Below are 27,986 nucleotides of genomic sequence, written 5' to 3' on the forward strand. Positions count from 1 at the left end.
GGCGTTACCCACTAGCGTTGTAGGCATTAGAAGGCGTTTGGGCTGGGATGCGCACAAATTGGCGCGAACGATAGGGATGTCTTGTATCATGATGGGATGGGGCTAGTCTGAATGTGCCGATGGCAAGCGAACGCCCGCATTGGTCAGGAGCTATGGGTTTATGGTAAATAGTGTGTAGCCAAGCAGATATATGGCAATGGTAAATGATGCGATGAATCAAAATCTCGAAGAATGATCTTGAGGCTTCCCAATTGCAAAAGGAAGGGACGAATGCGTGTGTCGTTTCCCAATGTCTACTTCCTAGCTACTGATTGATGTCGGCCACTTTGTTGCCTTGGGGCTCGTGTTTTGCGCGTGCATGTGTGGGGAAGTGTGCTCGTTTGCTCGTCCTTTGCGCCATACCTCGTACAATCTCGTCGTCTGCCATTACATTCTCGCCTGTTCTCGTACTGAAAGGAGGAAAAGCGAGAAGAAAGAAGTAGAACAATTTGATGCTCAAGCATAACGCGAGCCATACTGGTTCCTCCTCTTACAGAACCGTGCAAACATGCGTCAAAATCATCTGGGGGGTATCGCTAACATGGGCCAAAAACACCAGTAAAAGAGTCATCCAAGACCATATGAAGAGGAAGACTCTCTCCTCCTCTTTCTGTTCCGAGGGCCGCTGCTCCACCATTTTTGGTGCCCTTACTTTCTGTCTCTGACTGCAAAATAGACTGCAACAACAGCAGCCCCTGAATAGCCCTTCGTGCAAACAACAAACGTACTTTTTGACTTTTGGTCGCTCCCAGTGCTTCCAATTTGCCGCCCAGCGGTCTTGGAGAAGGAGTCGATGGTAAAAAGATGTCAAGGAGTAAGCATGTGAAGCCGCCGGGTATCCAGTACAAGAAGATGAAGAAATGCGCTGCTTGGAAGGAAGCGCCATGCTAGCTAAGAAATCGCTGAATCGCCATGAAACGCTCAAAGGAGATGCTGAAAAATGCCGAAGGATGTTGGAAGATGTCGGAAGATCGAAGGTGAAGGTTTCGTGAGGTGTGATGATCGTTCGATCAAAATCGTCAATGGTGGTGTGTAGAGATCTCGTGGAGTCGTTGCTGCATTGACCTTCAGGTCGATGGTAGCATCAGTTGATTCGTCCTCTGAAGAAGGGTGTCCGTGTCCATCTTCATGAGTGGTGCGTGTATCATCAGTAGTCTTTCTCGTATCCGCCCTCGTCGTGTAGAGTCCGGCTGCGAGATGTCCGCGGTCGACCAACGCGGCTTCCGCTGGATTTGCTGCCGTTGTACGAAGTTTCACGGCCAGTTCCCGATCCGATGACAACACGAGTGCCACCGTCTTCGGCCTTGAGAGCGATCTCTTGTATGCCCTCTTCGAGATACAGAACGGTCCCGTTGCTCTCTATCATCAGTCCTCCGCCCCGAGAGAGCTTCGAGCCCGAAGTGGTGCTCTTGTGGCTACGACCAGAAACATGAGACATAGTGGACCTGCGGTTCGCTTGCTTGATATCGGCCGCTGTGAAAGCTTGCCGCTCGATGCCAGCTGACATGTCTTTCTGGTACCTCTCGATGCGTTCTTGTTGCAAGATGGAATCCTCCAGGCGGTCGCGATGTCCTTCACGGCGTTCTTCGCGTTCGCGTTGTAGGGTGAGAGCATCGACTTCCTCCTTGGAAAGGTACACTCGTCGACGACCGTACTTGTCTTCCACAATGGCTTGAGCATAGGCAGTACCGCTTGATAGCGAGGTCGGTGGCGTATCGTAGGATGAGGCTACTGAAGGTCTCCTGCTGTGTCTGTCCACTGCATTGCGTCGCTCGGTGTGTCTGCGATCGCCCACGGCAGCTTTGGAGGTCGTGCCTGAATCGTAATGCTCGGATGATGACAGGTACTGATCATTCGGGTCTGATCGTGGCCTGTACGCGAGATCTGGTCGGGACGCCGATGGCCTGTGGCTTCCCCTTCTCGTCGGTAATTCCGATGTCGTGTGGTACTTCTTTGTGGTCGGCCTGCGTGGGTCTTCGACAACGACATTAGATTCGCGCCGCCGTGATTTCGATCGTGCAGGCTCATAGCTGATGCGCTTTGTATCGCGGGTCCGATATTGCTCGTACCGACGATCTTCCTCGTAGCTGTCATCATCGGAGCTCTCGGATTCTGATGATGTGTAATCGTCAGTGCGACTCCGTCTGTTGTTAGTAACAGCTGGTGGTAGAGCGCGACGCTCGCCACGAGCCGAGGTGCCCATTGAGACATTGTAAGCTGGGGCTGGAGGTGGCATCGTGATGGAATTGGCCAATCCGGGAACGGCTGGGTTGCCAGTGCGGGCGGAGTACTTGGCCGTCGTGTGTCCTGGGAAGCCAGGGTATGTGCCTGTGAGAGGGGAAGACGGTGTAGGCTGTACTGCTGGCGCCGTTGATGGCGGTGGATACATCGCGGACTGATGCGCAGGAGTTGATCCATATCCCGTGTGATTTTGTCCGTATGACCCTTGAGGATAAGCATAATATGCAGAAACTGACGGTGGTGGGCCAGACTGCGCCGATGTGTAAGGAATCGATACGCCAGCTGGTGCGTGGATGCTCTGCGGTCTGGGTCGACTGATGGACTCTGCGCGTGGCCGAGATATTGCTGATGGTGGCGGCATCGCAGCATAGTCATACTGCTGCTGATATTGGTAATTCGTGGTTGGTGGCGGCATGGACATGCGATTTGGGTTTGTATACCGCCTTTCCGGGTTGCGTTTGCTCTCGCACTCTGGATGTTGGCACTTTGAGTCACGACAGTCCTTCAGCTTTGCAGTCGTGTTGGAAACAGTGGCGCTTCTGGTTGTGCTCCGTGCACTGTCGGCTCGATGAATAATGGGCTTCCCCTTTGCGGGACTTGCAGTAGATGCTTTCTGGTGCGACGTGTTGGTCGCCGATTGGGACGCCGTGTTGGGCGCCGCAGCAGTAGCACTCTTGGGGCCTGCTGCGGCTGCCGGGGTCGAAGAGTAGCCAGAATCACTTGCAGATTTCGAGGGAACGGCCGTCCGACTTGGTTGCTCTCCCTGTCGCGGCGCCTTGGAGGAGGAGCGGTCCAGCGGGCGGCGCTTGCTGGCCTTGGCCGAGACTTCCGTGCCGGAGACGATGCGACTTTCGTCGCTGTCGTAGTCGGCCACCTCGGCCGGCTTTGCGCGAGGAGACATGACGGTGATGCCTGATTCGCGGTCAGGCTGCGTTTGGGGATCGAGAGGTGTTGCGCTTCTGGGCCCGGGCGAGGGCGGGGACGGCAGCGTCCGCGCAAGCGAGGCTGATCAGACGTGTTGACCGCTCTGTGGTGCTGGTGCTGGTGGGCGAAGCTACCGGGGCAGCGTAGTGAATGCGCGGTGTGGTTGTGGGTGCATTGTTGAATGTCTCGGGTAGGGTCTGAGCATTGTGGTGGAAAACGACGTCAAAAGGGCAGGCAGGCCGCAGGAAGGTGAGTGTTTGCGCGCGCCGCTAGAGATGATTTGGCTGCTGCGAGAGCTCACCGGTCTCTGCACGCGGACGCAGGCAGGCAGGCAGGCAGGCAGGTCGACAGAGCAGGAGCTACCTGGTCGTGCTGCACGGCGGCGAGCGACAGCTTCTTGAGCGCAGCGGGCGCCGAGCGCAGAAATGCGTCAAGTCGCGATGAGAATAGTCGTCAGCCTTGTCGTCGGGCTCTGAGACACAGCGTGGCAGCCCAATGTGCGCTGGGATTCGTGCGAGGGTTCTGCGCCCAGCTGCTCGCGCTTCTAGCGGCCGGCGTCAGTCGCCTCCCACAGTAGTCGTCGCTACCCGTCCGTTGTCGCGCTGCAGGTGAATGGTGCGCCGGGAGCTGCAGATGAGCTGCACCAGGGAGACGAGTCGGCTAGCAAGCTTTTTTCCACCACCCTCGGCCGGCCGCGCGAAACTGCAGTGGCACGACGAACACTCTGCCTGCGCCGCACTGCTCGAGCGACAACGACAGAACACAGGACGTATCGATCACAGCAACCACGGCACGGGTGAAGTAGATATACAGACAGACGACGCTCGGGCTATTCGCGTTATGTCCCGAGCGACGGCCGTGCGTAGTGGAGGTGGAGCCAGCGCGCTGATGCGCTGGATCGTGGAGCGAGAGCAGCCAGTGCCGCTGCTCGTCCGCTCGATATACAACTGGGATCCCATCTGTTTCCGCGTGGCAACAGAACTCTGCGCGAACTGCTCTCCCACCACTGCTGCTGCTGCTGCTGCTGACTCCTTCGGTGCTTCCAGACCCCACTGCCGTTGCGCGCAGACGACTTGTCATGCCGCCGTCACTGACCCAAACGACCACGGGGAGCGTGCGCATCGATCCTTTTCCATTCATGCGCCCTGCTGCTGCTCCTCATGCACTCAATCGAGAGATGGAAGAACTCGGAGGACTCACGGCAACGCGCGTCGTTCTCACCTCTGCGCACGCCGTCCACCTTCCGACTGCAATACTTCGCCCGAGTAGCGGTGAAAACATGCCGCCAATCACTTCCACCATGGCTTTCACATGTGCATTGCATGCAGCCGGACGGCCCTTCGCGACCCTCATACTCCATCCGCCATCGCTCTCCGGCAGACAATACTGCGTGGAGTCAACAGCTCTTCGCTCTCGTGCCGGATAACGACAGAATGCAACCTGCCATACCAACGCCCCTGTCGTGTTAAGAGGTGCCACTGAGGTCAGACACCGCCTGCGCATCGCATTGGTACTCGAAGCGAGGTCGAGATAGGCTCTCGTGATTCCACGTAGGTGGCCACATGTTGTGTAACTGACCACTAATCCAGCGCCCCGTTGGCGAGGAAGAGTACCTCCGTACGACAAGCAGATTTCCATTTCCACGTCACACAAGTAAATGAGAACGAGCATCTGCGAATATTCAACAAGACACTAGTCGCGACACGAGACGCGGTTCCAGCGAGCCGACCAAGAGTTGCCAGCGGCTTCGAAACCTCGGGCAGGTATACTCTTGCGAACGGTGTCTGGCCGTAGAACATTGCTCCGTGCAGCGAGCTCGGCCGCCGTGTACCGAATCGTGGTCCATCGACTCGTAGAACGCAGGGACGTACCTCGGGGACTTGCAAAAGCTCGGTATAGGTCCATCCCACTGTCAACGATATTGCTGGCCCAGCATGACTGCCAGCATCGTGTCGCGAATGTTCTGAGTGATAGCTTTCAGCTCTGGAGTATACAATCTGTACAGCCGACTCGGACATGGGAGCGAAGTTTACCCAGCGTGAACTACACGTCAGGCAGTCCGTAAGATGCCCAAAGAAGCCGATCCTCGACCTTCGTTCGAACCATGACGGGCCCGCGTTGCACAATAATTGTCCGCAATCGCATCCTGAGGTCGTCCATAACGAGCACCTGCCTCAATCGCTTGCCCGCAGGAGCGAATACCTACGCGAGCGGCACCCGCCATGTGGCAAACGTTTGGCAAGCTCTGTGAGTTAATTGCTACCTTTCGGTCCTTGAGCTTCCAGCTCTCGCACTCGTTTCGTTCTCCCACTCTTTCAATGCAAGTAGCTAGTTCGTTTAGAAACGGACATAGAAAATGAAATCATGACCCGTCGTTGTAAACCTCGCATCTCAAGTCAAAGGCGCCAAATTCCTTTGCGATAGACTTCGTGGCAAGAGAATGCTGTGGCGACAGGCTTGAATTATGAATGGAATCCATAGGTGAATCGGAAGTGGTTGACTGCTTGTAGAACTTTCCCGGAAGTTTGTTGAAGCAGCCAAGGCAGCAGGAAGCGTGCATGTGAGACTGTGCACACCCCTGCTTCTCCGCAATCGCGGGCCGCCTGCCGATCATCAACCGTGAAGTGAATCTCAAAAGTCCAGCTCGTTGCTTTCCGCTCACAACAACGCGCCAGCGCGATGGCCGATCCATTCGAAGTGCGCATGCGCTTCACCTCGCAACTACAGCATCTCTCCGCCTCGTCATCGTCAGCTACGAAAGCTGCCAACTATGCTCTCCGACACAGCGAATACGCCGACGACCTGCACTCGTGCATTCTCGAACAGCTTGAACGCAACAACATGAACCTTCGCGCGAATATCATGTACTTTCTGCCTGCCCTATGCGATGCAGCCAAGAATGGTCTTGCCAACGGCGGGCTCGCGTCCGAGGCGGGAGTGTACGTGCGAATGGTGGAGCGGGACATTCTCAGGATCATCGATCTCGTGGCACCAGACGATGGGAGCGGCGCAGCAAACGTCAAAGTGGTCAGGAAGGTCCTACAAGCTTTGATGGGCAGGGGTGTGCTACAGAGCCAAACCGTCCGCGAATTGGAAGAGCTCATGCAAGGACGAGACAACCTGCCAGGCGCTTCGAGTCCCGTCCACGAGAGTCAGCATTCTACACATCAACATACACCTCAGGGCCAGGCCGCAGTGAGAGGCACCCCGCAGAACGCAGGGCACCATGGCTATGGAAGTGGTGCGATTCGTCTAGACAAGAGGCAGATCGAGCAGCGTATTGAAGAGGATCGGGAGAGACACAAGAGAGCCAGAGAGGGCATATGGGCTATACCGCAGCAGAGAGGCGGGTCTCTGGCGGAGGATGCGGAGTTCGATAAAGTGTGGGAGAACGGCAGCGATGTCGACAGCGACGACTATCGCATGGCCGAGGAAGAGGCAGAGGAGAGGAGAAAGCACTTGGAGTACGACGACTATTGACAAGGCGGCCATCTGAGAGAACAACCCATCTTTTTTTGACTATTAGCATGGCGCTGGAGGCGTTTGCACAAGAGCTGCGCTGGGTAGCGCCTGACTACTCGGGCGCAATGACTGGAATCGAGCTTTTTGAGTCTTAGCACTCATATCATCGTCAACAATTGGCTACGAACGCACATCTTCATACCAAGTTGTGTTCCATTGCGGATCCTTGCGAGTGGTAGCCGATATCCGGGTCTGCATCCACTCGATCGTCCGCCAAGAACTACGCCGCAGCTGATGGATCGCGACCTTCAGACTCAAGCATTCCAAGTTACGAGCTTCATGACAGACCGAGCACGGCAAGAACCAAACCAAGCCCGCCAGAACTCACGCGACCCACCATGTCAAGCTTATATGGCCATCCCATTCCTCGACACGAAGCCGATCACGAATCGCGACTCTGGGCAGCTTGTTTTGAAGCCTTTCGACATCCTACAACATTACCGCGATTCTTCAGGGTACTGTACCACGACACTAATGCATACTATGCTGGACGAGACCTTGTGGATCTGGAACGAGAAGAGCTTATTGAGAACCTTGCCTGGATGCGGAAAGTCACAATCTCAGCAGCAGCGAGCGCGTCAATGTCTCTACTGTTTCTAATCGCGCAATTGGTTCTGTGCAGGATTGAGGTACATGAGGCGAGGAAGGGAACTTGAATATGCTTGGCGAGCGCAAGGGCATAGCTGTCGAGTTGAGTGCGCGTGCAGACCTGCACACTATCAGCAGCAAGCAACACCAAGCTTTACGATTTTGGACCTTGCACAGCTAGCGAATGGTCCGAGGGTTTGCACTCTGAATAGAGTGATAAAGAGAGCATTTGTATAGATCAGACTTGTGTGTTCGGATAGCCTGCCATATCCGATGTGACGTTTCCGCATCGTCACTGACAAGGAATTGAATAACTTCACCTTGAAGGCTTTTCACTTGAATCTTCTCCGTCTCTTACTCCTCTTCCAACTTCAATGTGCATTTCAGTAATACATTCTTCTAACAACGGTTGACATATATTCTTTCAAGACAGCAATTAGGTTTCGGCAAGTGTCCCGGCTGCACCCAGGTTGCGGTACCAGGGCTCAAAGGTCCAAGTCAAGACATATGGCCAATTCAATGCACATTGAATGTACAAACGGACTTGACTCCTCGTCTCGATCGAAGGAAAGCCTCTCATCGGAAGCCGGTGGCTCCTCCTGCGCTCGAAGCCAGTAAGCTCGTGAACTCGCAAACACTTCACTACGAGCCGCTGAGCACGCCACGCCACGCCCATCATCGGACATTCAGGCCGGAGTTCAAGTAGTCCTGGCCACTTTGGTTTCCATGTCTCCTGAGTCCAACTATTCGTGGCCATTGTGGCGACTCGCTGGTCATCATGGTTCTAGGAACGCTCCAAATATTTTGCGCGGCAGTCGATGCATCGTAATCAAGGCCTGTGAATGGTCACCGGGCATCGGACCCGACTCCTGGCATCGGATGAGGCTCGATCACTTCGCCGCATGCTAGCCGAATCAGTAGCTAGGCCAGCGACAGAGCCGCACTACTGCAAACTTTGCCTGCTGAGGCGTGCTATGATCCTCACTGACGTCTACAGCTTCTCTTCACGGCAGCAGAGTCGCAGCGAGTTCGCTCAGGACAACCAATGGAATCCATGTCTTACTACAACCCGATCTCCGTACTACGGCAACGTGGTTGCACGGGCTCTATACGTCCAATAATGACGGCGAGAGTAAGCAAGAAAGCGTCATTCATCACTGATCGCAGGACTCCCGCACAGGTACATATGGAGCCAAGCGAGCTGTTAGATAGTGCAGCAGACAGTTCCGTATCGGAGGCCTGACGTAACGAGGGAAAGGAAGAAGCAAGGCTCTTATAATATCCCCGCCACTCAGTCCTCACCATGCACGCCAACAAACTACAACACGATACCAACAATATGGCACCATCAGCAACGAACGGCGCTCCAGACGGCAGCGTGAAGGGCGATCTGTATCGCGACTACTCCGATGACAGGAACGCGTCCTCCGAGGACACAGTCTACTGCACATCAAATGGCGTGCCTGTGGCTCATCCATACGAGACGCAACGCGTGGGCGAGAATGGCCCCCTCCTCCTACAAGATTTCCATTTGATCGATCTTCTGTCACACTTTGACCGCGAGCGAATTCCCGAGCGTGTCGTTCACGCCAAAGGTGGTGGCGCACATGGCTACTACAAAACGACTGATTCCATGGAGGATCTCTGCGAGGCCGATATTTTCAAGGCCGGCAAGCAGTGCCCGGTCACAGTCCGCTTCTCAACAGTTGGTGGAGAGTCGGGCTCGCACGACTGTGCTCGTGATCCCCGAGGCTTCTCTGTCAAGTTCCGCACAGAAGAGGGCAATTGGGACATGGTGGCAAACAACACTCCCGTATTTTTCTTGCGAGATCCAGCGAAGTTCCCACACTTCATTCACACACAGAAGCGTGATCCAGCTTCACACTTGACTCATGCGGACGATTCGACGATGTTTTGGGACTACCTCTCACAGAATCCCGAATCCGTTCACCAAGTTATGATCTTGATGGGCGATCGTGGTATTCCCGATGGGTGGCGAAAGATGCATGGGTATGCTGGCCATACCATGAAACTGGTCAACAAGAACGGCGACTGGGTATACGGACAGATGCACATGAAGTCCAAGCAAGGAACAGCTTTCATCACACAAGCAGACTCTGCCAACTACTCGCCAGACTATGCTCAGCAAGACATGTTCAATGCTATCGAGAAGGGCGACTTTCCAGGCTGGGACGTCTGCTGGCAGACTATGACACCCAAGGAAGCCGAGGATCTCTGGGAGACCGACAAGATCAACGTTTTTGACCTCACGCATGTGTGGCCGCACAAGAGGTTCCCTCTTCGCAAGGTCGGAGAATTCTACTTGAACGAGAATGTCAAGAACTACTTTGCCGAGATCGAGCAGGTTGCCTTCAACCCAGCACATATGCCACCTGGAATTGAGCCAAGTGCAGACCCAGTTCTGCAGTCACGATTGTTCTCGTATCCAGACACGCACCGTCACCGCATCGGTGTCAACTACCAGCAGCTGCCAGTGAACGCACCGCGTGTCCCATACAGGATGTCCAACTTCCAACGGGATGGTGCGATGGCATTCAACAACCAGGGCTCACGACCAGCCTACTTGAGCTCTATTCAGCCAGTGGGGCTACGTGAGCGTCCTGTCAACCTTGACAAGACACACGGCCACTTCACCGGCAACGCAGTCACCTTCTTGTCAGAAATCCGACCTGAAGACTTCAATGCACCACGTGCATTGTGGGAGAACGTCTTCGACGATGATGCGAAGTCTCGATTTATCGAGAACGTCTCTGGTCACATGGGCAACTGCCACAAGGAAGAGATCATCAAGCGCCAGATTGCCATCTTCCGCGAGGTCTCGGAAGACTTGGCCATCCGGCTTGAGAAGGCTACTGGTGTGAAGGGGTACGCCGGCATCGCTGGACTTCAGTTCCAAGGAAGTCACAATGGCATGGCTTCTGATAAGAAGAATGCGACTGCCAATGGAATGGGCGTAGAGGCGGCAGTATCGAAGGGCAATAACGGTGGACCTGTGAAGGGTACTCACCACAAGATCTGCTAAGTTACTTGCACATAGTCTGCCTTCTCTCTGTATTACTTAACGAATTACGAGCTACATGAGCGAATTGAAGCTGTGCTTCTTCATGCACAAAGCCTGTCCTGTCACGCGGAGTTGAGTCCGCTTATCAACTCACTTCTGTCACCCTCCGTCATTTCCGACTTCTTCACATCTCTCGCTTGCACGCTTGTGCTATGGCACGACACAGGAAATCCTCGGCCCACGCAGCCGAATATCGCGATAATGCAAATTCCTCATTGGGATCACCGGTCTACCTCAATTCGCGTCCCGCGCAACATGGCGCAACGCCACAGTCAGCCAACCTGAACGTCGATTCTCGGCATGGACTGTTCTCGCTTGTTCTCGCACCGCATCGCCAAGACTGCTGTTCCTGGCTACGGAAGCTTTCAGCTCGTCTTGTGTGAGCTTCTTCCTTTCGCTTCATGATGATCTCTGAAAGTTATGGGAGAAGATCTGCGGAATGGAATCAGCGTCGGCCGCAGCAAAGTCTACTTCCGAACCTGAAGCTAGCTCGACAAATACTTGGCTGTTCGTTGAGGATGGGACGAAACCGGGACCGGCGAGGAGTAAGCAGTCTCGTGCTCACGTTGCACGAGTGAATCGTCAGCGACAGAAATTGAAGGCCCAGGCTCTCAATGCTGCGAAAGCTGGCAGCACACAACCTGGAAGCTCGGCGGCTCATGCACAAGTCTTTACGCATGCCCTTCCTCTCAGATACCGGACGAACCTTCAAGCTGGCAGCGCTGCAGATGAAGAAGGCACACGAGCGCTCATAGAACGAGAACGACAGACTCTCATTGCCGGGCACCCCAAGCCGAGACCTAGGATACCCAGAACCATCCAGCCTGTGTTTGGCGGTGCTGTCATAGACTCCTTCCCGCAGCAACAATCAGTCGAGGCAGCCGAGCTCGCTCAGTTCTGCTTTGAAAGCGTCTTTGGTGCATGGCTGACTCTTCCACAAAAACACATCTGGGTCGCGGCTTTCTTTCGGCACCCGCTGGTATACCACTCTTTGAGTTTCTCGTGCGGCATCATACAGGATTTTCATCTGCGCAGGCCTATCCAGCACAACCGGCTTCTCCACAGAGGTCAAACTATCGGTCTTGTCAATGAAGCACTTGGAAATCTGGCAGATGTGGATATCGAGCCGGTTTTATTGGCCATCTCTACTTTATGGCGAATTGATATCGAGAATTTGGGTGTTGTGAAAGAAGTCCCGATGCTTTTCGCACCTCACATACGCAATCTGAGTTGGGTCAATCTCTTTGGCAAGCTCGGGGGCGACTCGAGGCATGGGCAAGCGCTGGCTCAGCTCGTTCGACGAAAGAAAGGTCCAGAGCTTGGGACTTTCACCACTCTGCCGAGCTTGGAAGGGACACTCGCTCTGGCAGATCTGATCGATGGCAGCGGGAATGCTTCGAAACCAAGATTTCCCAGCATCTGGTCATCAAGCCAGTACATGGAGGCACTGGATTCTGCACTAAAACGATTCTCTGGCGATGCCGAGGGCAAGTACTTCTACGAGCACATTGATCACGGCATTACGCACGAGTATTGTGCTGTATATCATCGTTTGAGTGCTGTCGACAAGTTGCTGGACGACTTTGCCCAACCTGAGCGAGCTGTCAGTCGCGATGAAGCCTTCTCCATTGCTGAGCTGAGCAGTGCTGTACAACATGAACTGTTGTCATTGCCGTCCTGGAGAGACTTGCGCCACGCTCAAGACAATCGCCTACCAGAAGTCGTGTCCGAGTCGACCCGCATGGCTGCTATTCTATACTCGAATTCGGTTGTGTTTCCCGTCAAAGCATCTGATCCGTGGCTTGAGCAGCTCTTGACCCAAATGCGAGCGGTTTTCGAGCGTGAGGACTCCGTACTAGACGATCGCGATTGTGGCCCAATACTCGTCTGGGCACTGTTTATTGCATCGATGGCAGCATATTCGACCCCACATCGCGAATTCTTTTCGGCCGTGCTGAGAAGAACACTTCGCAGATTCAATCTTCTCTCCTGGAAGTTGGTGCATCCCATCCTGCGCGGCTTCCTCTGGCGAGATAGCGCCTGCTTACAAGGCGCAAGCACGTTATGGAAGTATTTGGCAGTGGAGAGCGCAGAATCGACACCGAAAAGACACAACTAAAGAAGCCAACGGCACCTGGATTCTATCCCATGGGGTATCGATATGTACATCTAAGCGATCTGGCAGATGCGTGTTGAACCTGCATATTCTGCACCACAGATCTTTCAGCCTTACACCAGCGCGATCAGGATCGTGAGAACCTGAGTGACTCGGGTTGTCAATTCCAACACTCTGTTATCTGCTCCAGCCAACGGGAAACGCTGGTGGACTTTATCTGGATGGATTCTTGCAATTTCCAGCTTCAGTTGCTTGCGGATTTCAGATCTTTCGAAAGTTTCACCTCCAGGCATGTTCCTGTAGAAATTGGTGACATCGTATTCGAAGTCACTGGAAAGCTCGGTTGCGTACTTCGCGCGCAACTCACCGCCGAGCACTGGCCTTGGGAGCGCCGCGAATAAGTCGGCTCCTGCACAGTCATCGTCCAGGCTGAGAAGGCCCATCCAGCCTTGCATGTATACCTTCCAGCTGGATTGAATCACTTCAAACTCAGCGAGTGCTGGCAAGGAAACAAAGCTCCCGCTCTGATTACGGTCCTGCTCAACGTGAGACCGGATCTCATCCTCGAGTCTCGCTTGATCGCGAAGGCGCTGGCGCTCGACTTCGTCAGAAGACAAGTGGGCTTCTGCGTCAGCTGCGTATGTCTCCTGTCGTAGTTTGGTGTCGACATCCCACTTCGGTTGGCGGACGTCGTTGAGAGACCTTCGATCAGAGTTGAGCTCTTGTTCGCGCTGGATTGAGATCTCTAACTCAGGCGCTCCGACTTCTACACGCTCGGCATCAAAAATCTCCTCTCTTGGTGATTTCGTAGCAGCATTGGATGCCAAAATGCTGCCTCTTGTGCTCTGCTCGCGTCCACTGGATTGAAACACAATCGTTGCAGACTTGGCACGAGCATTACTGCTGATCAAATGGGTCTCATCCATGTGGACTTCTGGCTCACTTCGCGATCGCAGTCTCTTTGGGCCAGCTGGCGACGCTGATCGAACTTTTCGAGGGTCCATCCATAAGGCGTCATGCACAGCCTGAACATCCTCATCGAGTTGGAACACCTCCGGTTCACCACGAGTTGTTTTGCCGCGCGTGTCGAAGTTCTCCGGTGCTTTCTCTGCCCGAGACATGAAAGAGTCCAGAGCCGAATCCTTGCGAAGTGACTTCTCGGAGTCGCCAGCATGAGGAGTCATTTGCAAGTCTCGAAGCGGCGTATTGTACCCAGAAGATGTTCTTCTGAGTCCGTTGAGCACTCTCGGCTTGGATGCTGTGGTTGCACATCGTGGCCTAGGGGCTCTGATACCATGAATCACCTTGCCGTTCGCAGGTTCGCCATGTCCGAGCAAGAGTCGATCCCCTCTAGCCTTGTTCGCATGCAGCTTCGCTTGCGATGCCCAACCCATGATCACGGTCTGGACATCTCTCACTTTGTCGTGTCGGCCACAGCTCAAGAGCGTGGCAGCACCGTTGAGAGACGCGCGCCACAAGGAAGAGTCCTCGCTTCCCCACGGCAGATTAAGCAAGTCCTTCCATGCGCGGACTTGTCTATCCTCATCGATATCTTTGTCGCATCGAATCAAATTTCCCTCTGGGCCATCCCACTCGTATACGCAAGTGATTCTCTCCGGGTCGGCATCCAGATTGATCAGCTCGAAGACCTTGAATACATCCCATGGTCCAGGATCGGATCCGGCGCGAGTAGTAGAGGCCATTGTTGTATCAGATGTCGAGTCACGAGTGCACGGTCCTCCATAGCACCGCGAGAGCTTGAGTCGAGAATTCGAGAAAATCTTGAGGATCCCGAAAAGGGAGGGTCTCAGGTCACTTAAATATGCGAAGCGGCCTCGCGAGGGCGCGTTGTGTCACTTGCCAAGCATCGTGAAGTGGTTCTCCATAGAAGAAGCTCTTCAATGTCAGCCTTGTTGGATAAGCTTGATTGATGGTTGTTGGTTCTACCAACCAGGACATTCGAAAGTTACCGCACTTCTTAAGTCTGACGACAGAGGGGTCATGAAGTGCCGAACGATGGTTTGGCGAGATAAGGCTTCGAAAATTCGCCATCTCCCCTCGCAGCTTCCTGAGGCCACTTCCTTCTCGTGACTTCTGCCTGTTTCGTTCCATTTTGCCAAGGATGACTCTGGCCTATGACTCTTCGTCTGCTCCTGCGCAGACACACAAACGGAAACATACTGCGAGGACGAGCGTTGAGTCTTCTGAATTGTTCAGCTTGACGCTGTTGTAAAAAAGCAGAGCATTTGGACATCACTCTCTTTCTCTGCCCTGTCGTGGCTACGCTACCACGTGATCCACTAAATTCCAACAGGACAAGTGTCACGTTGATGCGTCACGGTCTCAAAGATTGTTCTGCGGACTTCAGTTTGAAGAGATGACGCCTTTTCGGGAAAAAGAAGAATCGACAAACTCGAGGGAGTGTCACCCCGCAAAAGCGTCATCTCAGTCCTCGTCATCAGCGCCAGCATTCATGCATCAATCTGCTGCGACGAAGGCACTGGAGGCTCTCGTAATTATGTTGGCAGAGCCAGTGCTATCGGCAGAGGACAACAGTCACGCCAAGAGCTTCTGCTGCAGGCTTGCAAGGCTCATTCCTTTCCACTTTCGGCCAGTCATCGTGAGCAGCCTTTCCATGCTAATGCGACGCCCAACCACTCATAAGCAGTCGCTGTAGAGTCTTTCTCAAGGTCAAGTACGCAGTGCATGGGCCAGACTGATCGAATCCGCAGCCACCCACGTGTTGCGCCATGCCTAACCCCAGCCACGATGTGGACCAACAACGTCCGCAACCCACGGAAAGGATAGCATGCTTTACAGCATTTGCTCTCAAGACTTCAGAGTCAATATCAATGCGAGTAAAGCTCGATGGACTTGCCGCCATTCGAGTACGACTCCTCGCGGAGCAAAAGGCGCAATTCGAACCAAAAAGTTCCGTTAAGGATCCTGTGTCGTCCCAACTACAACCTCGTGCGAACAGCGGACGAAACTACTATTGTCACGCATGGCGCATGTCTCAGCGTGTCGCTGCAGCTGCCCAGGATGAGGTAAAGTATAGAGTTTGGAGTTCCGTCACGTGTTCGAGACAGAGAAGCTGGAGGATTCACAGCCTTCCCCCATCACGTACAATCTCACATTCTTTCTTCTCAACATTGAACCCTCGGCTTCAGACATGCACCGCACAAACACCACTCAGCTCACAGTCTTTCAACGGCCTGCGCCAAATGCAGCTACGTTCACCTTCTCCTCACCTGACACAATTCGGATCTCCATACCGTTTGGAAGCAAGTTCGACATCAGGACTCACTGGCACTACACCGATCTGGATACTTCCAAACTGACCTGGGTGTCCGGTGGCCCAGTGATAGTCAGCTTTGGCCCCCGGGACAAGAATCGAAGCGCCAGTCACTCCGGAGCCAGAGGCTTCTCTCACTCTTGCCAACTCGACGAAGCCACCTCGTGGGGCGTGCTCTACAACCGAAATAGTGCCAACCTGGAGGAGCTGCTGGTGGTCGACATCGAAGCGAACACGAAATTGCACAGAAACATCTGCAGTGCGATCCTGGATCGTGACAAGTTTCCGCGGCTTGCTTCCACCCCATTCTGGATCAAAGGCTTGTTCGTTCTGCTGTCGGCTTCTTCTCGCTTACAAGAGTGGTTGCTCGAGGCGATGCTGAGAGTACAGCTGCAGACCATATATTATGCGCATGACTACCACATCTTCCATGGCCGGATCCCGTTCGATATGTTTTTTGTATGGCCGCTGACTCCAGAAGTGCGTATATGAATTATTGCGTAGCAGCGACCCAACTGATTTGTTGGCTTAGGTGCCTCGTGCGACACAGCTGGCATTTCGGAGTCGTTTCTGGGTCAGCAAGATTGTGATGTCGAGTTGTTATTGGGTGGGGAGAATCTTGCTTGGGATGAGGGGAGAGTATGAGGAGTATACGCCCGAGTGTAGAGCGCAGGGATGAGACCATCACGAGGAACAGTCGAAGACATTCACGCACTCGTGCATATATCCCTCGTGCGCCAAGCTGCTGCGACCTGGGCACTGAAGATCGTAAGACCCGTCACGACAGACTTCTTCCATCGGTCTTCAATTCCAGCGTCTTCTACATGCTACAGACCTCCAAGACTTGTACATTTGCATTTCCTGCTGGTGCATGACTAGCACGCTCTCAATGCAGATCCGGCGCTGAGAGCCAGCAATACCTGGAATTAACGAACAGCGGGTTATACTGCACCAAATTCCACTCCTCGGTCCTCGGAATGAGCCGTAGAGCTATCATGGCATGTTGAATACATGAATACGATATGCCGGCGGACAGGCTTGATAAAATGCTACCTTCGAAGCGACAAGTTTCTTCGACAAACATACATGCGCTACAACGCTGATTTTCTGGAACTTGGCGAAAAGCTCTATGGCGCCGTCTAGATCCTTGCGAGAATCGGATGATCGAAGAAGATTGACCTGTTTGGCTGCAGCTCTTGCGCTAAAGACTATGTAGGAATTCTACAAGGCTGAAGCGCTGTGGCGGCTGCAGCTTGCGTTAGTGCGTGCCGGTCGATAAATGAGGAGGCGACTCGCGGTCTCCTCCTTCCACGTTGCATAGTTGACTGCCAACGAAAATGGCCAACATGTCTGGCTTATCATTTACTCAGCTTCTCCTACCGCTTGCCAGTCTTACAGTTTCTGTCTCAGCAGGGTTTACCAACTTCTATCTCAACACGACTGGTGCATGTGTCGGTAATGCGATAACCTGCACCCCCGAGCGGTCGATGTGTGCGCACGAGGACGTGAATAATATAGACTATTGCTGTGACACATTGAGCGATGCAAATCCCAATTTGTGCTATACCGTGGCCCCGAACTGCGATGGCGTGGACGGAGGGCCCAGCTCGGTTCAACAAAGCTGCAGGGGCATTGGCGAACAGGTGGAAGATAGAACTTGGTGCTGCCTCAAAGAATATGAAAGGTGTACGACTGCGACCAGTAAGTCTGCGGGATTCAAAGGAACGAAGTACGCATGAGCTGACAGTGTCTTGCCTCACAAACAGATCAAATCAACGTCTGTGCATCATTAGAAGACAACCCTATTGAGCGGGTGCCTGGGTTGCTTTTGGGCGATGCACTCACTAGCCTTTCATCTGCCGACCCAAGCGCCACCTCCTACTCGATCGATGTCTCTTCCCTCGTTGCCAGAGCGACAGCTATAACTCCCTCAGCCGCCACGTCAGAGCCGGCAGCGACTTCAAACACGAATGCTGCACCTGCGGTAACAAGCGTCAGCCCTAGCGAGAGTGAATCAACGCCTACAGGCGCCATAGCAGGGGGTGTCGTTGGCGGTCTCGCAGTACTTGCAATAATCGCAGGTGGGATATGGTTGTTCATGCGAAAGCGTAGAAATAAATTGGCAAGGGGGTCTTATTCATCTCAACTTGGGGCAGAGAAGCACGAGATCGGCTCCGGGCACCCAGTACTTGAGATGGATGCGAGGGCCGGGCTTTATGAAATGGATCATAGTAATCGTTGGGAGATGCAGGAGTTGACGGGCAGCGACGTCCCCGAGATGCCCGCTAAAGAGGCCAGGCTCAGAGAGCTGCCTGAATGAGATCCGCATGTGAGTGTTCTTGCGATTTTACGATAATACATTTAGTATTATGTCTTAAAATCTGCGCAACCCCAAAGACATACCCATTGATATTCGTCAGACCACGAAAACTTTCAGCCTGCAGGTTCTTACAAGAGGATCCGCTTCTGAGAGATGTCCGTCAAGACGGATTGCACCTTTGGAGAATGGCCCCGTTTCTTCCAAAACACAGGAGTCATTCTGTACCCAAAGTTCTTCAGCGGTGGACATGTCCTGAAGTATCTTGGCCAGATCGGTCGAATCTGCAGCCATACGCCTCCAGGATCGCCTAACCCGAAGCGTAATACGAGCCAGTGACAACATTAACTAAAGAGCAATCAAGCCTGTCGCACAACATTCATTCTGAAGCTTCGACATGATCTTCAGCCAAAATGAACACCCCATGGCGTTGCCATCATATGAATACGAAAAACTGCCGGACAAGCGATCAATTCGAGTTCTCACGCTGCACCCAGGCCTCAAATTCTTACCTCTCAAAATCTCCCTCTCAGTAATCTCTCTCGACGACGTCCAATCTCCCTACGAAGCCATCTCATACGTCTGGGGTGATGCAAAAATCAAGTACCCAATTGCCTGCGACAACAAAAAACTAGAAATCACCAAAAACCTCAAAGAAGCGCTAGAACAGTTCCGCGATGAAGATGATCCACGAGTATTATGGGCTGACGCACTTTGCATTAACCAAACCGATCTCGACGAACGAGCTTCTCAAGTCATGTTGATGTGGGATGTCTACTCTCAAGCCTCCCAATGTCTAGTCTGGTTAGGGAAACCAACATCCGATATCAGAGATGCTCGAAACCTTTTAATAGATCTCATCCACGAAATTCGCAAAGGTTTCCGTTTCGAGGAACCTGAAGGAGAAAGACGTGGAAGCAATGCCAAACTCCCCAAAGATGGCGACTTCAGACATATGATCAAACACCAAGGCATCATCGGCGGGCTTTTACCACCATTGGAGTCGCCTGAATGGCAGCTATTGATTGATCTGTTTGACCGCCCATATTTCAGTAGGATCTGGGTCATCCAAGAAATCAACGCCTGTTCATCCGCAACAGTTTTTATCGGCCCTCACGAATTCGACTGGTCCGATCTCGTTCTCGCGGCGCAATGGATCGGAACCGAATACGATACGAATCGGAAACTCCATATTCAACGATTAGCTCGAACGAAGGGTTGGTGGACTGCGGGGAATATGTCCAGCGTCTTCAGACGTTACACCAAGCCTGGCGATGTGGCGAAGATTCTGGAAGCCTTTCATATGTGTGAAGCGACGGATCCGAGGGATATGATTTTCGCGTTATTGGGGTTTGAGGTTGTGAGGAGGGGGTTGGAGGGGGTGGTGGTGGATTATAAGGTACCTGTCGAGGAACTTTATACACAAGTTTCGAGGATTGTGTTGGAAAACAGTGAGAGTTTGGAGATTTTGTCTTATCATTGGCATGGGAGGACTGCTGAGAGGGTTAATTGGAAGGATACGAATTTGGCTGCGTTTCCTTCGTGGGTACCGAGGTGGAATGAACCGCCTGATCAGGATATTTTGCTGCTTGGGCCGTTGAAGGAGTTTAATGCTAGTGGAGGTGTGGCGAGGGAGCTCGTTATCGAAGGGAATACTCTACGAGTTTCAGGCCACATATTCGACACGGTACGAGACGGGAGTAAAATCAAATGGGTTGATGTATCGCGCAACGCCTCCCGATATGTTACGCTCATGGCCCCAATGTTCGCCTGGCCTTTCAACATTAGCGAAGGCGGATACACGGACCTTCCCAGTGCAGAAGCAATTACCGATTTCATCTTCGCTATCACAGCTGGCCTAAACGAGAATCACAATCGTGCCATGGATGGATATCTAGAGAGAGGTTTCAATTCCTGGTATAACACTCTTTACGCCTTCGGCTACAATCTCTTCTCCCTCAAAGGTCACATGCAATTCAGATCTGTGCCTACTCCCGAATGGGAGGAATATCAGAGGTCTGCATATGCCGTCACGAAGGGGCGAGCTATTCTCAGGACACAAAGTGGAAGAATTGGAAACGGACCTTATGGTACCCACGAAGGAGATTTGGTGTGTGCACTGTATGGCGGAGACGTCTTGTACGTTCTGAGGCCGATCGAAGACTACTTTGTCCTCATTGGCGAAGCATACTTCTATGGTGCCATGGACGGTGAAGTTGTGAGTGATCAGCAAAAGTGGCCAAGACGGGATTTTGAGAGTCATTGAGCGTATAATTGAGCAGAGCAGATGCAGATTGAATGTAATGCCAATGCAGTTTGGACCGACAGACATGTCCTAGGGCTTGTGCGAAGCAGCTTGCGGGAAGTAATGATAGCAATAAAAATACTAGTTGTCGTCGTTATCATGTAGTTCTCCGACTGAAATATGCACACAGAAAGCGCCAGCTGGCCCATAGACTCCTCGCTCAAACGATGAAAAGCAGTCAAGGAGGCTGGCGAGCATAAACATTATGCAGCAGCAGCTGAGGTTCCGTTTCGACCTCTTCCTCGCTCCTAAAGATCTTTGCCCTCCACATAAAAACATCATGTACAATAGAATCTCGGCAGTCGACTCCCGTCAAGGACTCTGCTACCCCCTCTTCTTGCAGCCGAGGCCATTTATCGTCGTAATAACACAATCGAAGAAAAGTTAAATACTCAGACACAAGTTTTGTTCGTGCCACTCTCGGAGACTCTTCAGAATTCAAAAGTCAATCATTCGTGAAACCATTAAATCCATCCTCCCTGTACAAGTTCCCGCCCAACGAGTTCGAGCTGACCATCTTGCTCACTGGTTCTCCTCCTCTCGAGGACCCATCGTGGACGCCCACTTTCGGGATCTGACTCGCGCACATAATTAATACTATCAGCTCCACTTCCACTCCGGGAGTGCGAGCTTTTGGGACTGGTGGGACTCATCATTCTCGGCGGAATCTTCTTCGCCGTTACAGGTTCTGACACATTATTGTTCGTATTTCTTTTAGGTGTGGCGTCCACATCGAGAGCGAAGGAGTTGCCGTTGCTGGAGGTGGCGGACTGTGGACTATCGTGAAAATTAAAGCCTGTGTCAATAGGTAGGGGTTTCACGTTTGAAGTGTTGCTTGATGTGCTGCTGCCGTTGCTGTAACCGTATTGCATGGGCGAACCGACGGGATGGCCATGTGCAATGGCGAGTCCAACGTTCGTGTCAATTCCTGGGCTTTGCACGTGGAATGACTGTTGGCTTGAGCGATTGGAGCTGCTCCTCTCACTTCTTCCGCTGCCACCAAATGCTTGCGCTCTGAGTCTTCGCAAATCGTCGAATGAGGTGATGTCGTGTTCCATCAGCGGCGTGATGGGCATACGAGATAATGCTGGGGAATGAGGTCCGAAGGGCCCCATGCCAGCCACAAAACTGTTTCGAGTGCTGAATTCCGATCGCTCCGTGATCGGAGTGAGGTTGGGCTCTCTTAAGCTCTTGTTCCGTTGCAGGCCATCATCTCCATCTGGACCGAAATAGCCGCCGATAACAGGCTGCATTTCATTGGAGTTCGCGCGAGGCCGACCGTAAAATTGGAACTCCTGCCCATAGAAGCCCTCATCGTCGGACGCCAGTACTTCGGCATTGGCGGCTGCCACCAGGTCGTCGTCATCATCGTAGTCGCCAAAGTCGCCAAAGTCGCTTATGCCAGGATCTGTGAATCCAAAATCGAAGCTACCGATTCGTGGAGGATGTGCTTTTCCGTTGGACAATGAGTCGCGTTGAGCTTCGACGCCATTTGAACTTCCGTTGGCGTTGGAGCGTGACAGGTGGCTATCGCCAAAGTCTTCGCTTTGCGAGTACATGCTCACGTCGTCACGCACATTGTGGGTATCAATAGCGAGTCGAGGCATCGCGGTCTCGCGTGGGTCAAAAGAGCTCCCAACCGTCGAAGCAATGCTTGGTTGGCGAACGAACCTCCCTTCAGCGGCAGCGCGATTTGCTGCGGCTGCCAGGGCTGCGTGATACTTCTGCAGGCTGTCTTGCAAGTGCATTATAGCCTCTGGGTCGCTCTCCGATATTGGCGCGGGAGGGGCGCGATCGCTAAGGCCCAGCCTTCTTGCGTCCTCAGAAGGGTTCCTCTGAGGTATGTACTTGGGGTCGACGGGTGCTGGAATAGGCAAATCTTCCGCCATCAGCTGCGAGGTCCGTGCCAGTGCCTTCTGTGTTTCGGACATTGCGAAAGCAGGATACGGACCATCGCTGCCATTGCTATGGTATGAAAGATTGCTGGGCTGTTTCCTGTGGGCATAGCCCTGTGGAGCATTCACAGCAGCATTCGGCCGGTACAGGAAACTGTCGTCATCGAATGCATCCTCATTGAATCCCCCTTCTGTAGGTATCGGCTCGCCAAAGTCGACACCAATATTGCCATCATCGAAGTACATATCGTCTTGATTATCATCATAAGCTGTTTCGTGCTTGCGTCCATCTGTCTTTGGCGAAGACTTCACTGGAAAGTGATTAGTCCCGTTTCTGCTGGCAGATGGCAATACGGGCATGCTATTCCCAGCTGATGCACTGGATGCGCTAGGAAGCCGCCGACCATTTATAGAGGCTGAACTGTCAATGCGATCGTGAAGGTTCTGGCGAAATTTCTCCCGTGCTGACTCCGTCGGACTTTTCGGGCTGGTGTGCGCTGATGAAAGGGTTGGTGCCACTTGCTTGGAATCCGTCTGCGAAGCAACATGGCGCTCGGATTCAGTAGGGCGTGGCTGTTGCGGACTCGTCTCTTCTGCAACGTTGGCTGATGGCTTATCTGCGGCCGACGCTGCTGCCTGTTTGAAGCTTCCCATTTGACCATAATTTGGATGGCTGGCCGCAAGCTCGTCTTCGGAATCGCTGGCGTCGACGATTGTGGTGTCCAGAGGCATGCCAGACAATTGATGACCAAAGTCGAAGTCCGTAGAAGTGCTTAACCCAAGTCCAGTGGGTACTGGAAGTATAGTGCTGCTCTTAGGATTCGCTTGCGCGTCATACCCTTCCTTGCTTGTTGGTGGAACCATCGAAGCGAATCCGATGTGGTCAACATGGCCGTCGCGAGGCGTGGTCGGACTCGTCCCGTCGTCGGGCCCACCTCGCGCAAAGTCTTCCGAGCTTCGGTCACTTCGTTGTGACTGCTTGCTGAGAGCGCTCCTGGATGGCGAAGCAAAGCTGACTGTGCTAGTCGACTCGTTGCGATTTGTGTGTGACGAGGTCGTGTCTCTGTTGTTGTCAAAACTTCCCGCACTTGTGCTCCAAGCCCCATCGGCTGCCGAGCTGAGTGGCGTCGCGTTCGGCTTTCCGTCGATTTGTGACTTTCTCTGGGAACGCAGATCCGAGGATGCATTGCTGGAGGTTGCGGTATGTGAGCTTCCATTGGGTCGACCAGCAAGATCCGATGCAGAGTAGTTGGGCTGATCTTGCAAGTAGAGATTGGACCTGGGGTGTGCAGTGTCGATCCGGTCTGCAGCATCACCCAAGGAGCTGGCACCTCTACTGTACTGAGTCTCGTCGCCCATCGGATCTGCTCGCTCCGATGGTGGTGTCGCGCCAATTGTGCTAAAACTGAAGCCGCTCACAGCACGATTCCGCTCACTGTTCCCACTGTCCCGATGAGGTAAAGTCGGCTTCGGCAACAAGGTGGTCGATTGATGCTTTGGAGCTTGACCTGGGACGTTGAGAGTCGAGTACGGTCGGGAGAATCGCTGACTGTCTCGATCAATGGCGCTCAAGTAGTCTTGCGCGTACCCTGCGTATTGGCCAGATGATGTGTTGAGCGTCGTTCGCGATCCATTACCCTGTGGGTAGTACGAGTCTCGCATGTACGAGTCAATCGTGCTGTCACGCCAATACCCGTCAACTGCCATCGAAGTATGTCGAGAGTCTACCATTGCATCGTGCGCTCGAAACGCAGGATGGTCTGCGTATGGAATGTCCCTTTCGTCAGTGACTTGGGGCATCTCATCATCATCGTATATCGAACCATCATCACTTTCCGGCTGGCGTAATACCTGGCGAGCTTGCTGAAGGTACAGCGAGCTTTGCGAGGTGCCTGCTTTCGAGATACTCCCATCGCCAGGCTTCGATGGAGGTTGCAGCGTCGTGTAGGGGACGTCGTCTGAAGAAGCTTGCATTTCTAGCTCATCCATATCGTCCATTGCGTCTTCGTCGAAAAAGTCCTCGTCATCTTCGTCCGGACTGTTCCCCCGAACGACCGTATGAGTGATCTCCCGGGAAGCGATTTTGCGGTGCTTCTCCTCTAGCGCTTGCTCTTCAGCTGCGCTCTCGCCAAATTGGAACGAGAACCTCGATGCATTGCTCGCGTGCTTTCTAGGCAACGTCGAGCTCTTGCGAGAGTGGCCGACAGCAGATTTTCGTTTCTCGACAAATTTCAAAGGCGTGCCTTGTGCAGAGGTCGCGGTATCGTCCGGAGATGTGCGCGGCGACTGGTCGTTTGAAACCCCAACGCTGGCGTCTGTTGTCACACCAGTCGACGTTGGATCTGAAATCTCAGCTGATGCTACGTTTGCCGTTTCTTTGATCGAAATTCCATGCGCAAGGTACTTGGGTTCTTGCGCGGGTGCCTGCCGAGGGGCTGGCTCGATGGGAGAATTGTCAACGCTGGCCTCGGTGATGGTATCAAATTGTGGAGCCGCAAATCCAGTAGAATATGGCCTTGATGTCTTGTCGTTGCTGGGCCAATGCTGGGGTTCCATACCAGGGCTTCTGTTCTCATTTGCGTGCGAGCCCTGGGCAAGCGACGTGTTCAGATGCGAGACAGGCCTCGATCCGAGTGGGCTAGTTGGGTCGTCAGAAATGGGACTGATGGGGTCGTGCCCACTGCTGTGGGCTGTCACCGGACTGATCTCGCCAACGTCTGTTGACGATGAAGTGCGTGCTAGCTGGCCTGTTGGATCGCTCGAACGATTCGAATCGTCATCTCGAAAATGGCTAGCTTGCATCGGGTCTAGCATCTGGCTCCGACGAGCAAAAGGAGGCAGCACGGCACTTTCTTGAGACTGCGCTGTAGCATGCGAGTGCTTCGAGGCTCGTTGTAAAAACTCCTTGTTTTCAAGATTTTCGGCCTGTATTGAGCTGATCCGCTTCGATGTTTCGGGGTTCTCGTCCAGGTTTTCTCTAAACACAGGAGTATGAGTACTACGTCGTTGTGCATCTCTGGTGCCTCTGTTCACCAGCGACGCATGGCGCGGAGGGAAGCTCGGGGACATAGGCTGCTCAGGGTACGGGCTCGACTGTATATTTGGTGATTGGGGGCCATTCGCCTCGTCAAAGGTGTTCCGTTTCTCTCGTGGTGCGCTGAAGTCGTGAACGACTTTGCCTCGGATTCGTGGGTCAAAGTCCGGAGGCGGGATGTTGACTCCAGAAGCCAAAACGTGCTTCTGTCTCGCTACAGCTTGAGCTTGAGCTTCGCGAGTCGCTCTTTCCGCTTCCACAGCGTCGGGGTCCTGCGAGCTTCGCCTGCGCTGCAGCAAGAAGATCGGATTCAGCAAACGGCCTTTCTTTTTGGGTACCTCGGACTTTCTCGACTCTGACTTTCTCGATTCTGACTTGGAGGACTTGGAAGTTGGTTTGATGGATGACGTGTGGTGAGTGGGTACGGTCACCCCTGCGACACTGGAGATGACGCCGGCAGTCTTGGGACGCGTCTTCACGTGCTGGGGCAAGGGAAACGAGTCTGCCGTGGCTGCGTACGGAGTTCCTATCGTCGTTGACGGGCCACCAGTGATGACGGTTTTGCTGGATGCACGGGTACTTGGACGAGCTGTAGAGCCACTGTAATTCGATTGTTGGCTCAAATCCTGCGCACTGACCTGAGGACTGATCATCCTATTGCTATAGATGGGCGTGGGACCTCTTATCGTGGAGACCTTAGTCTTCGCGTTGGGACTCAGATTAGGCGAGCTGTGATTGCTTTGCAGGGTGAAGGGCCGGGTTGGTTGACTGTAGGGCTTATCGCGGCTGTCAATGAACGAGCGATTCATCGATGGCATGGTAGCAGGTGGCGTCTGGGGCGCAGACGGTAGTTCGGCGCGCTGGGGGAACAGCGAAGCCTCCATCTTCAGACCGACGCCATTGCCATGTGCCGTCTTCGGCCTTTCATCCTGCGTGCCCGAGAGCGGGGTGCGAGACAGAGGCATGGGCTCCTGCTCATAGTCCATTGAAATGGTTGGCTCGAAGTTGGAGCTCAAGCGAGCGCTCAGCACGCTCTTGCTCCTCGCGAGCGTCGTTGTTCCACCCGTCCCGCTCCCTCCTGCAGCGACTGGACTGGACGCCGTACCTCCAGGTCTGCCCAGACTATCACCAGCGTTCCAGCCCGCTTCACGCGCCTCTCCTGCCATGATACGACGCGCACTATTACTATTACTCCTCACGGCTGTAGCTGGAATATGAGGCATCAGCTGCAGTCCGCCGTGCGGTTTTCGGGCTGAAGGCGGGCGAGCATTGCGGCCATCGCTGAGTGGCGGGGACTTGGGCGCGCTTTCGGGGCTGACGGGCGAGAAGGACGAGGCCAGATCGGAGGCGTGCGAGCTGTTTGGGAGCTCAAAATCGAAGGTCATCTGCAATGGCGAAATGGGCGCTTCGCTGGTCGTCGGTCTCGGCGGGAGAGGTGAAGTGGGAGCAGCATTGGTGGAAGTCGAGGGAGACCGCGGATGCGGGTCGCGCGCTCTGCCTCCAAACATCCTCTATGCCACTGTCCTCCCGCGCAGCCGCGCTCCGACTTGTGCTACTCGGCCGCAGCAGGGCGTGGCGCAGGGTATGGGCGTCGTATGTAGATTATGTCTGCAGGCTGGATCGGGAGCATGCAGAGGCAGGGTATGGACGGAGGCCAGGACCAGGTTGCGAGGCGAGACCTCTTCAGTGTGACGGCGCGGTCAAGCAGATTGCCGTGGCGGCAGCATTGTGATGTCTCGTGGCTCGAGGAATCACGTCTCGTCTGGAGATATGGCGTGAGGTGGGAAACAGTGCCGCTTCGTTCGTTCGCTCGCTCGTTCGTTCTCGATTGGTGCTCTCCGACCAGCAAACACGCGCGAGAATGGTGGTAATGCAGGCGGCGGTGGTGTTGGAGATTAGTGCGTGAGATCAGGTCGGGAAGATCGCCAGTGAGCAGTCGCGAGGTCGTGGCAGGGCTGTGGAAGAATGGGCGATCATTTCAACATCGAGGTGCTATTCTTGAAGCAGCATAATGCGGGCGCGCACGGCGCCAGTGGCTGCGCAGAGCCACGTTTTGGGGCAAGCGGGCTCCGTTTGACAGCGACCCCCTACCGGTGCTCATACAGTACAGTAGCGAGTCGTGCAGAATACACTCGCTCTGCATCCTCGACCTGTCCTCGACATGGCGATGCACCTCGTCGACCGTCGCGTGCGCATCGCACGGCCACAGCATATCTCAGACCTCGCGCAGTATCACGATTCAGGAGCAGTCTCGACCGTTGCGCAATGCTCGACTATCGAATTGGTTTGATTGTCCAGCGGCGGAACGAGCCTCCTGAGGCGTTGTGCCCGTCGCCCAAATGAGTAGGTGGGATGCTGATACGCGAGACTGCTGCTGCTCGGCTATCGCGACCCTCACACGACTGACGACACACCCACCTCCCCATGTCACGCTCTCTCACGCGTCTTCAGGCCTCACCCGACTGTCGCTGCGCGTGGCCAAGCAGTTCGCCAGCCATTGGGCCGAACGTCGGACTGCACAATACGGCCCGAAAGCGCCATTACCACCACCGTCGAGCAACTAGCAAGGAGGGGGAAAAACGACTCACGACTACTGCCAGACGAATACCGTGACCACGCATCTGCTCC

At 53.9% G+C, this 27,986-nt stretch overlaps 8 protein-coding genes across 8 annotated transcripts; 5 read left to right on the plus strand and 3 right to left on the minus strand.

Annotated features, from left to right (window-relative positions):
- Window positions 1-1,186: 1,186 nt before the first annotated feature.
- Window positions 1,187-3,181, minus strand: CKM354_000825300 (uncharacterized protein; the record flags this gene model as incomplete). The annotated part of the gene is made up of 1 exon (XM_044803621.1): window positions 1,187-3,181. One exon carries the CDS (start codon window positions 3,179-3,181, stop codon window positions 1,187-1,189), a length of 1,995 nt encoding a protein of 664 aa, XP_044659556.1.
- A 2,702-nt stretch (window positions 3,182-5,883) lies between these two features.
- Window positions 5,884-6,684, plus strand: CKM354_000825400 (uncharacterized protein; the record flags this gene model as incomplete). Its single annotated transcript, XM_044803622.1, has 1 exon — window positions 5,884-6,684. One exon carries the CDS (start codon window positions 5,884-5,886, stop codon window positions 6,682-6,684), a length of 801 nt encoding a protein of 266 aa, XP_044659557.1.
- Window positions 6,685-8,653: 1,969 nt separating this feature from the next.
- Window positions 8,654-10,357, plus strand: CKM354_000825500 (uncharacterized protein; the record flags this gene model as incomplete). The annotated part of the gene is made up of 1 exon (XM_044803623.1): window positions 8,654-10,357. One exon carries the CDS (start codon window positions 8,654-8,656, stop codon window positions 10,355-10,357), a length of 1,704 nt encoding a protein of 567 aa, XP_044659558.1.
- Window positions 10,358-10,835: 478 nt separating this feature from the next.
- On the plus strand, window positions 10,836-12,515 carry CKM354_000825600 (uncharacterized protein; the record flags this gene model as incomplete). The annotated part of the gene is made up of 1 exon (XM_044803624.1): window positions 10,836-12,515. The coding sequence occupies one exon, from the start codon at window positions 10,836-10,838 to the stop codon at window positions 12,513-12,515; it is 1,680 nt and encodes a 559-aa protein (XP_044659559.1).
- A 110-nt stretch (window positions 12,516-12,625) lies between these two features.
- On the minus strand, window positions 12,626-14,215 carry CKM354_000825700 (uncharacterized protein; the record flags this gene model as incomplete). Its single annotated transcript, XM_044803625.1, has 1 exon — window positions 12,626-14,215. The coding sequence occupies one exon, from the start codon at window positions 14,213-14,215 to the stop codon at window positions 12,626-12,628; it is 1,590 nt and encodes a 529-aa protein (XP_044659560.1).
- Window positions 14,216-15,684: 1,469 nt separating this feature from the next.
- On the plus strand, window positions 15,685-16,486 carry CKM354_000825800 (uncharacterized protein; the record flags this gene model as incomplete). The annotated part of the gene is made up of 2 exons (XM_044803626.1): window positions 15,685-16,287; window positions 16,340-16,486. 2 exons carry the CDS (start codon window positions 15,685-15,687, stop codon window positions 16,484-16,486), a joined length of 750 nt encoding a protein of 249 aa, XP_044659561.1.
- A 2,035-nt stretch (window positions 16,487-18,521) lies between these two features.
- Window positions 18,522-20,390, plus strand: CKM354_000825900 (uncharacterized protein; the record flags this gene model as incomplete). Its single annotated transcript, XM_044803627.1, has 1 exon — window positions 18,522-20,390. One exon carries the CDS (start codon window positions 18,522-18,524, stop codon window positions 20,388-20,390), a length of 1,869 nt encoding a protein of 622 aa, XP_044659562.1.
- A 503-nt stretch (window positions 20,391-20,893) lies between these two features.
- Window positions 20,894-26,866, minus strand: CKM354_000826000 (uncharacterized protein; the record flags this gene model as incomplete). The annotated part of the gene is made up of 1 exon (XM_044803628.1): window positions 20,894-26,866. One exon carries the CDS (start codon window positions 26,864-26,866, stop codon window positions 20,894-20,896), a length of 5,973 nt encoding a protein of 1,990 aa, XP_044659563.1.
- Between the last annotated feature and the right edge of the window lie 1,120 nt (window positions 26,867-27,986).

The sequence above is a fragment of the Cercospora kikuchii genome, assembly GCF_019650295.1.
Source record: "Cercospora kikuchii DNA, contig_00005, whole genome shotgun sequence".
NCBI lineage: Eukaryota > Fungi > Ascomycota > Dothideomycetes > Mycosphaerellales > Mycosphaerellaceae > Cercospora > Cercospora kikuchii.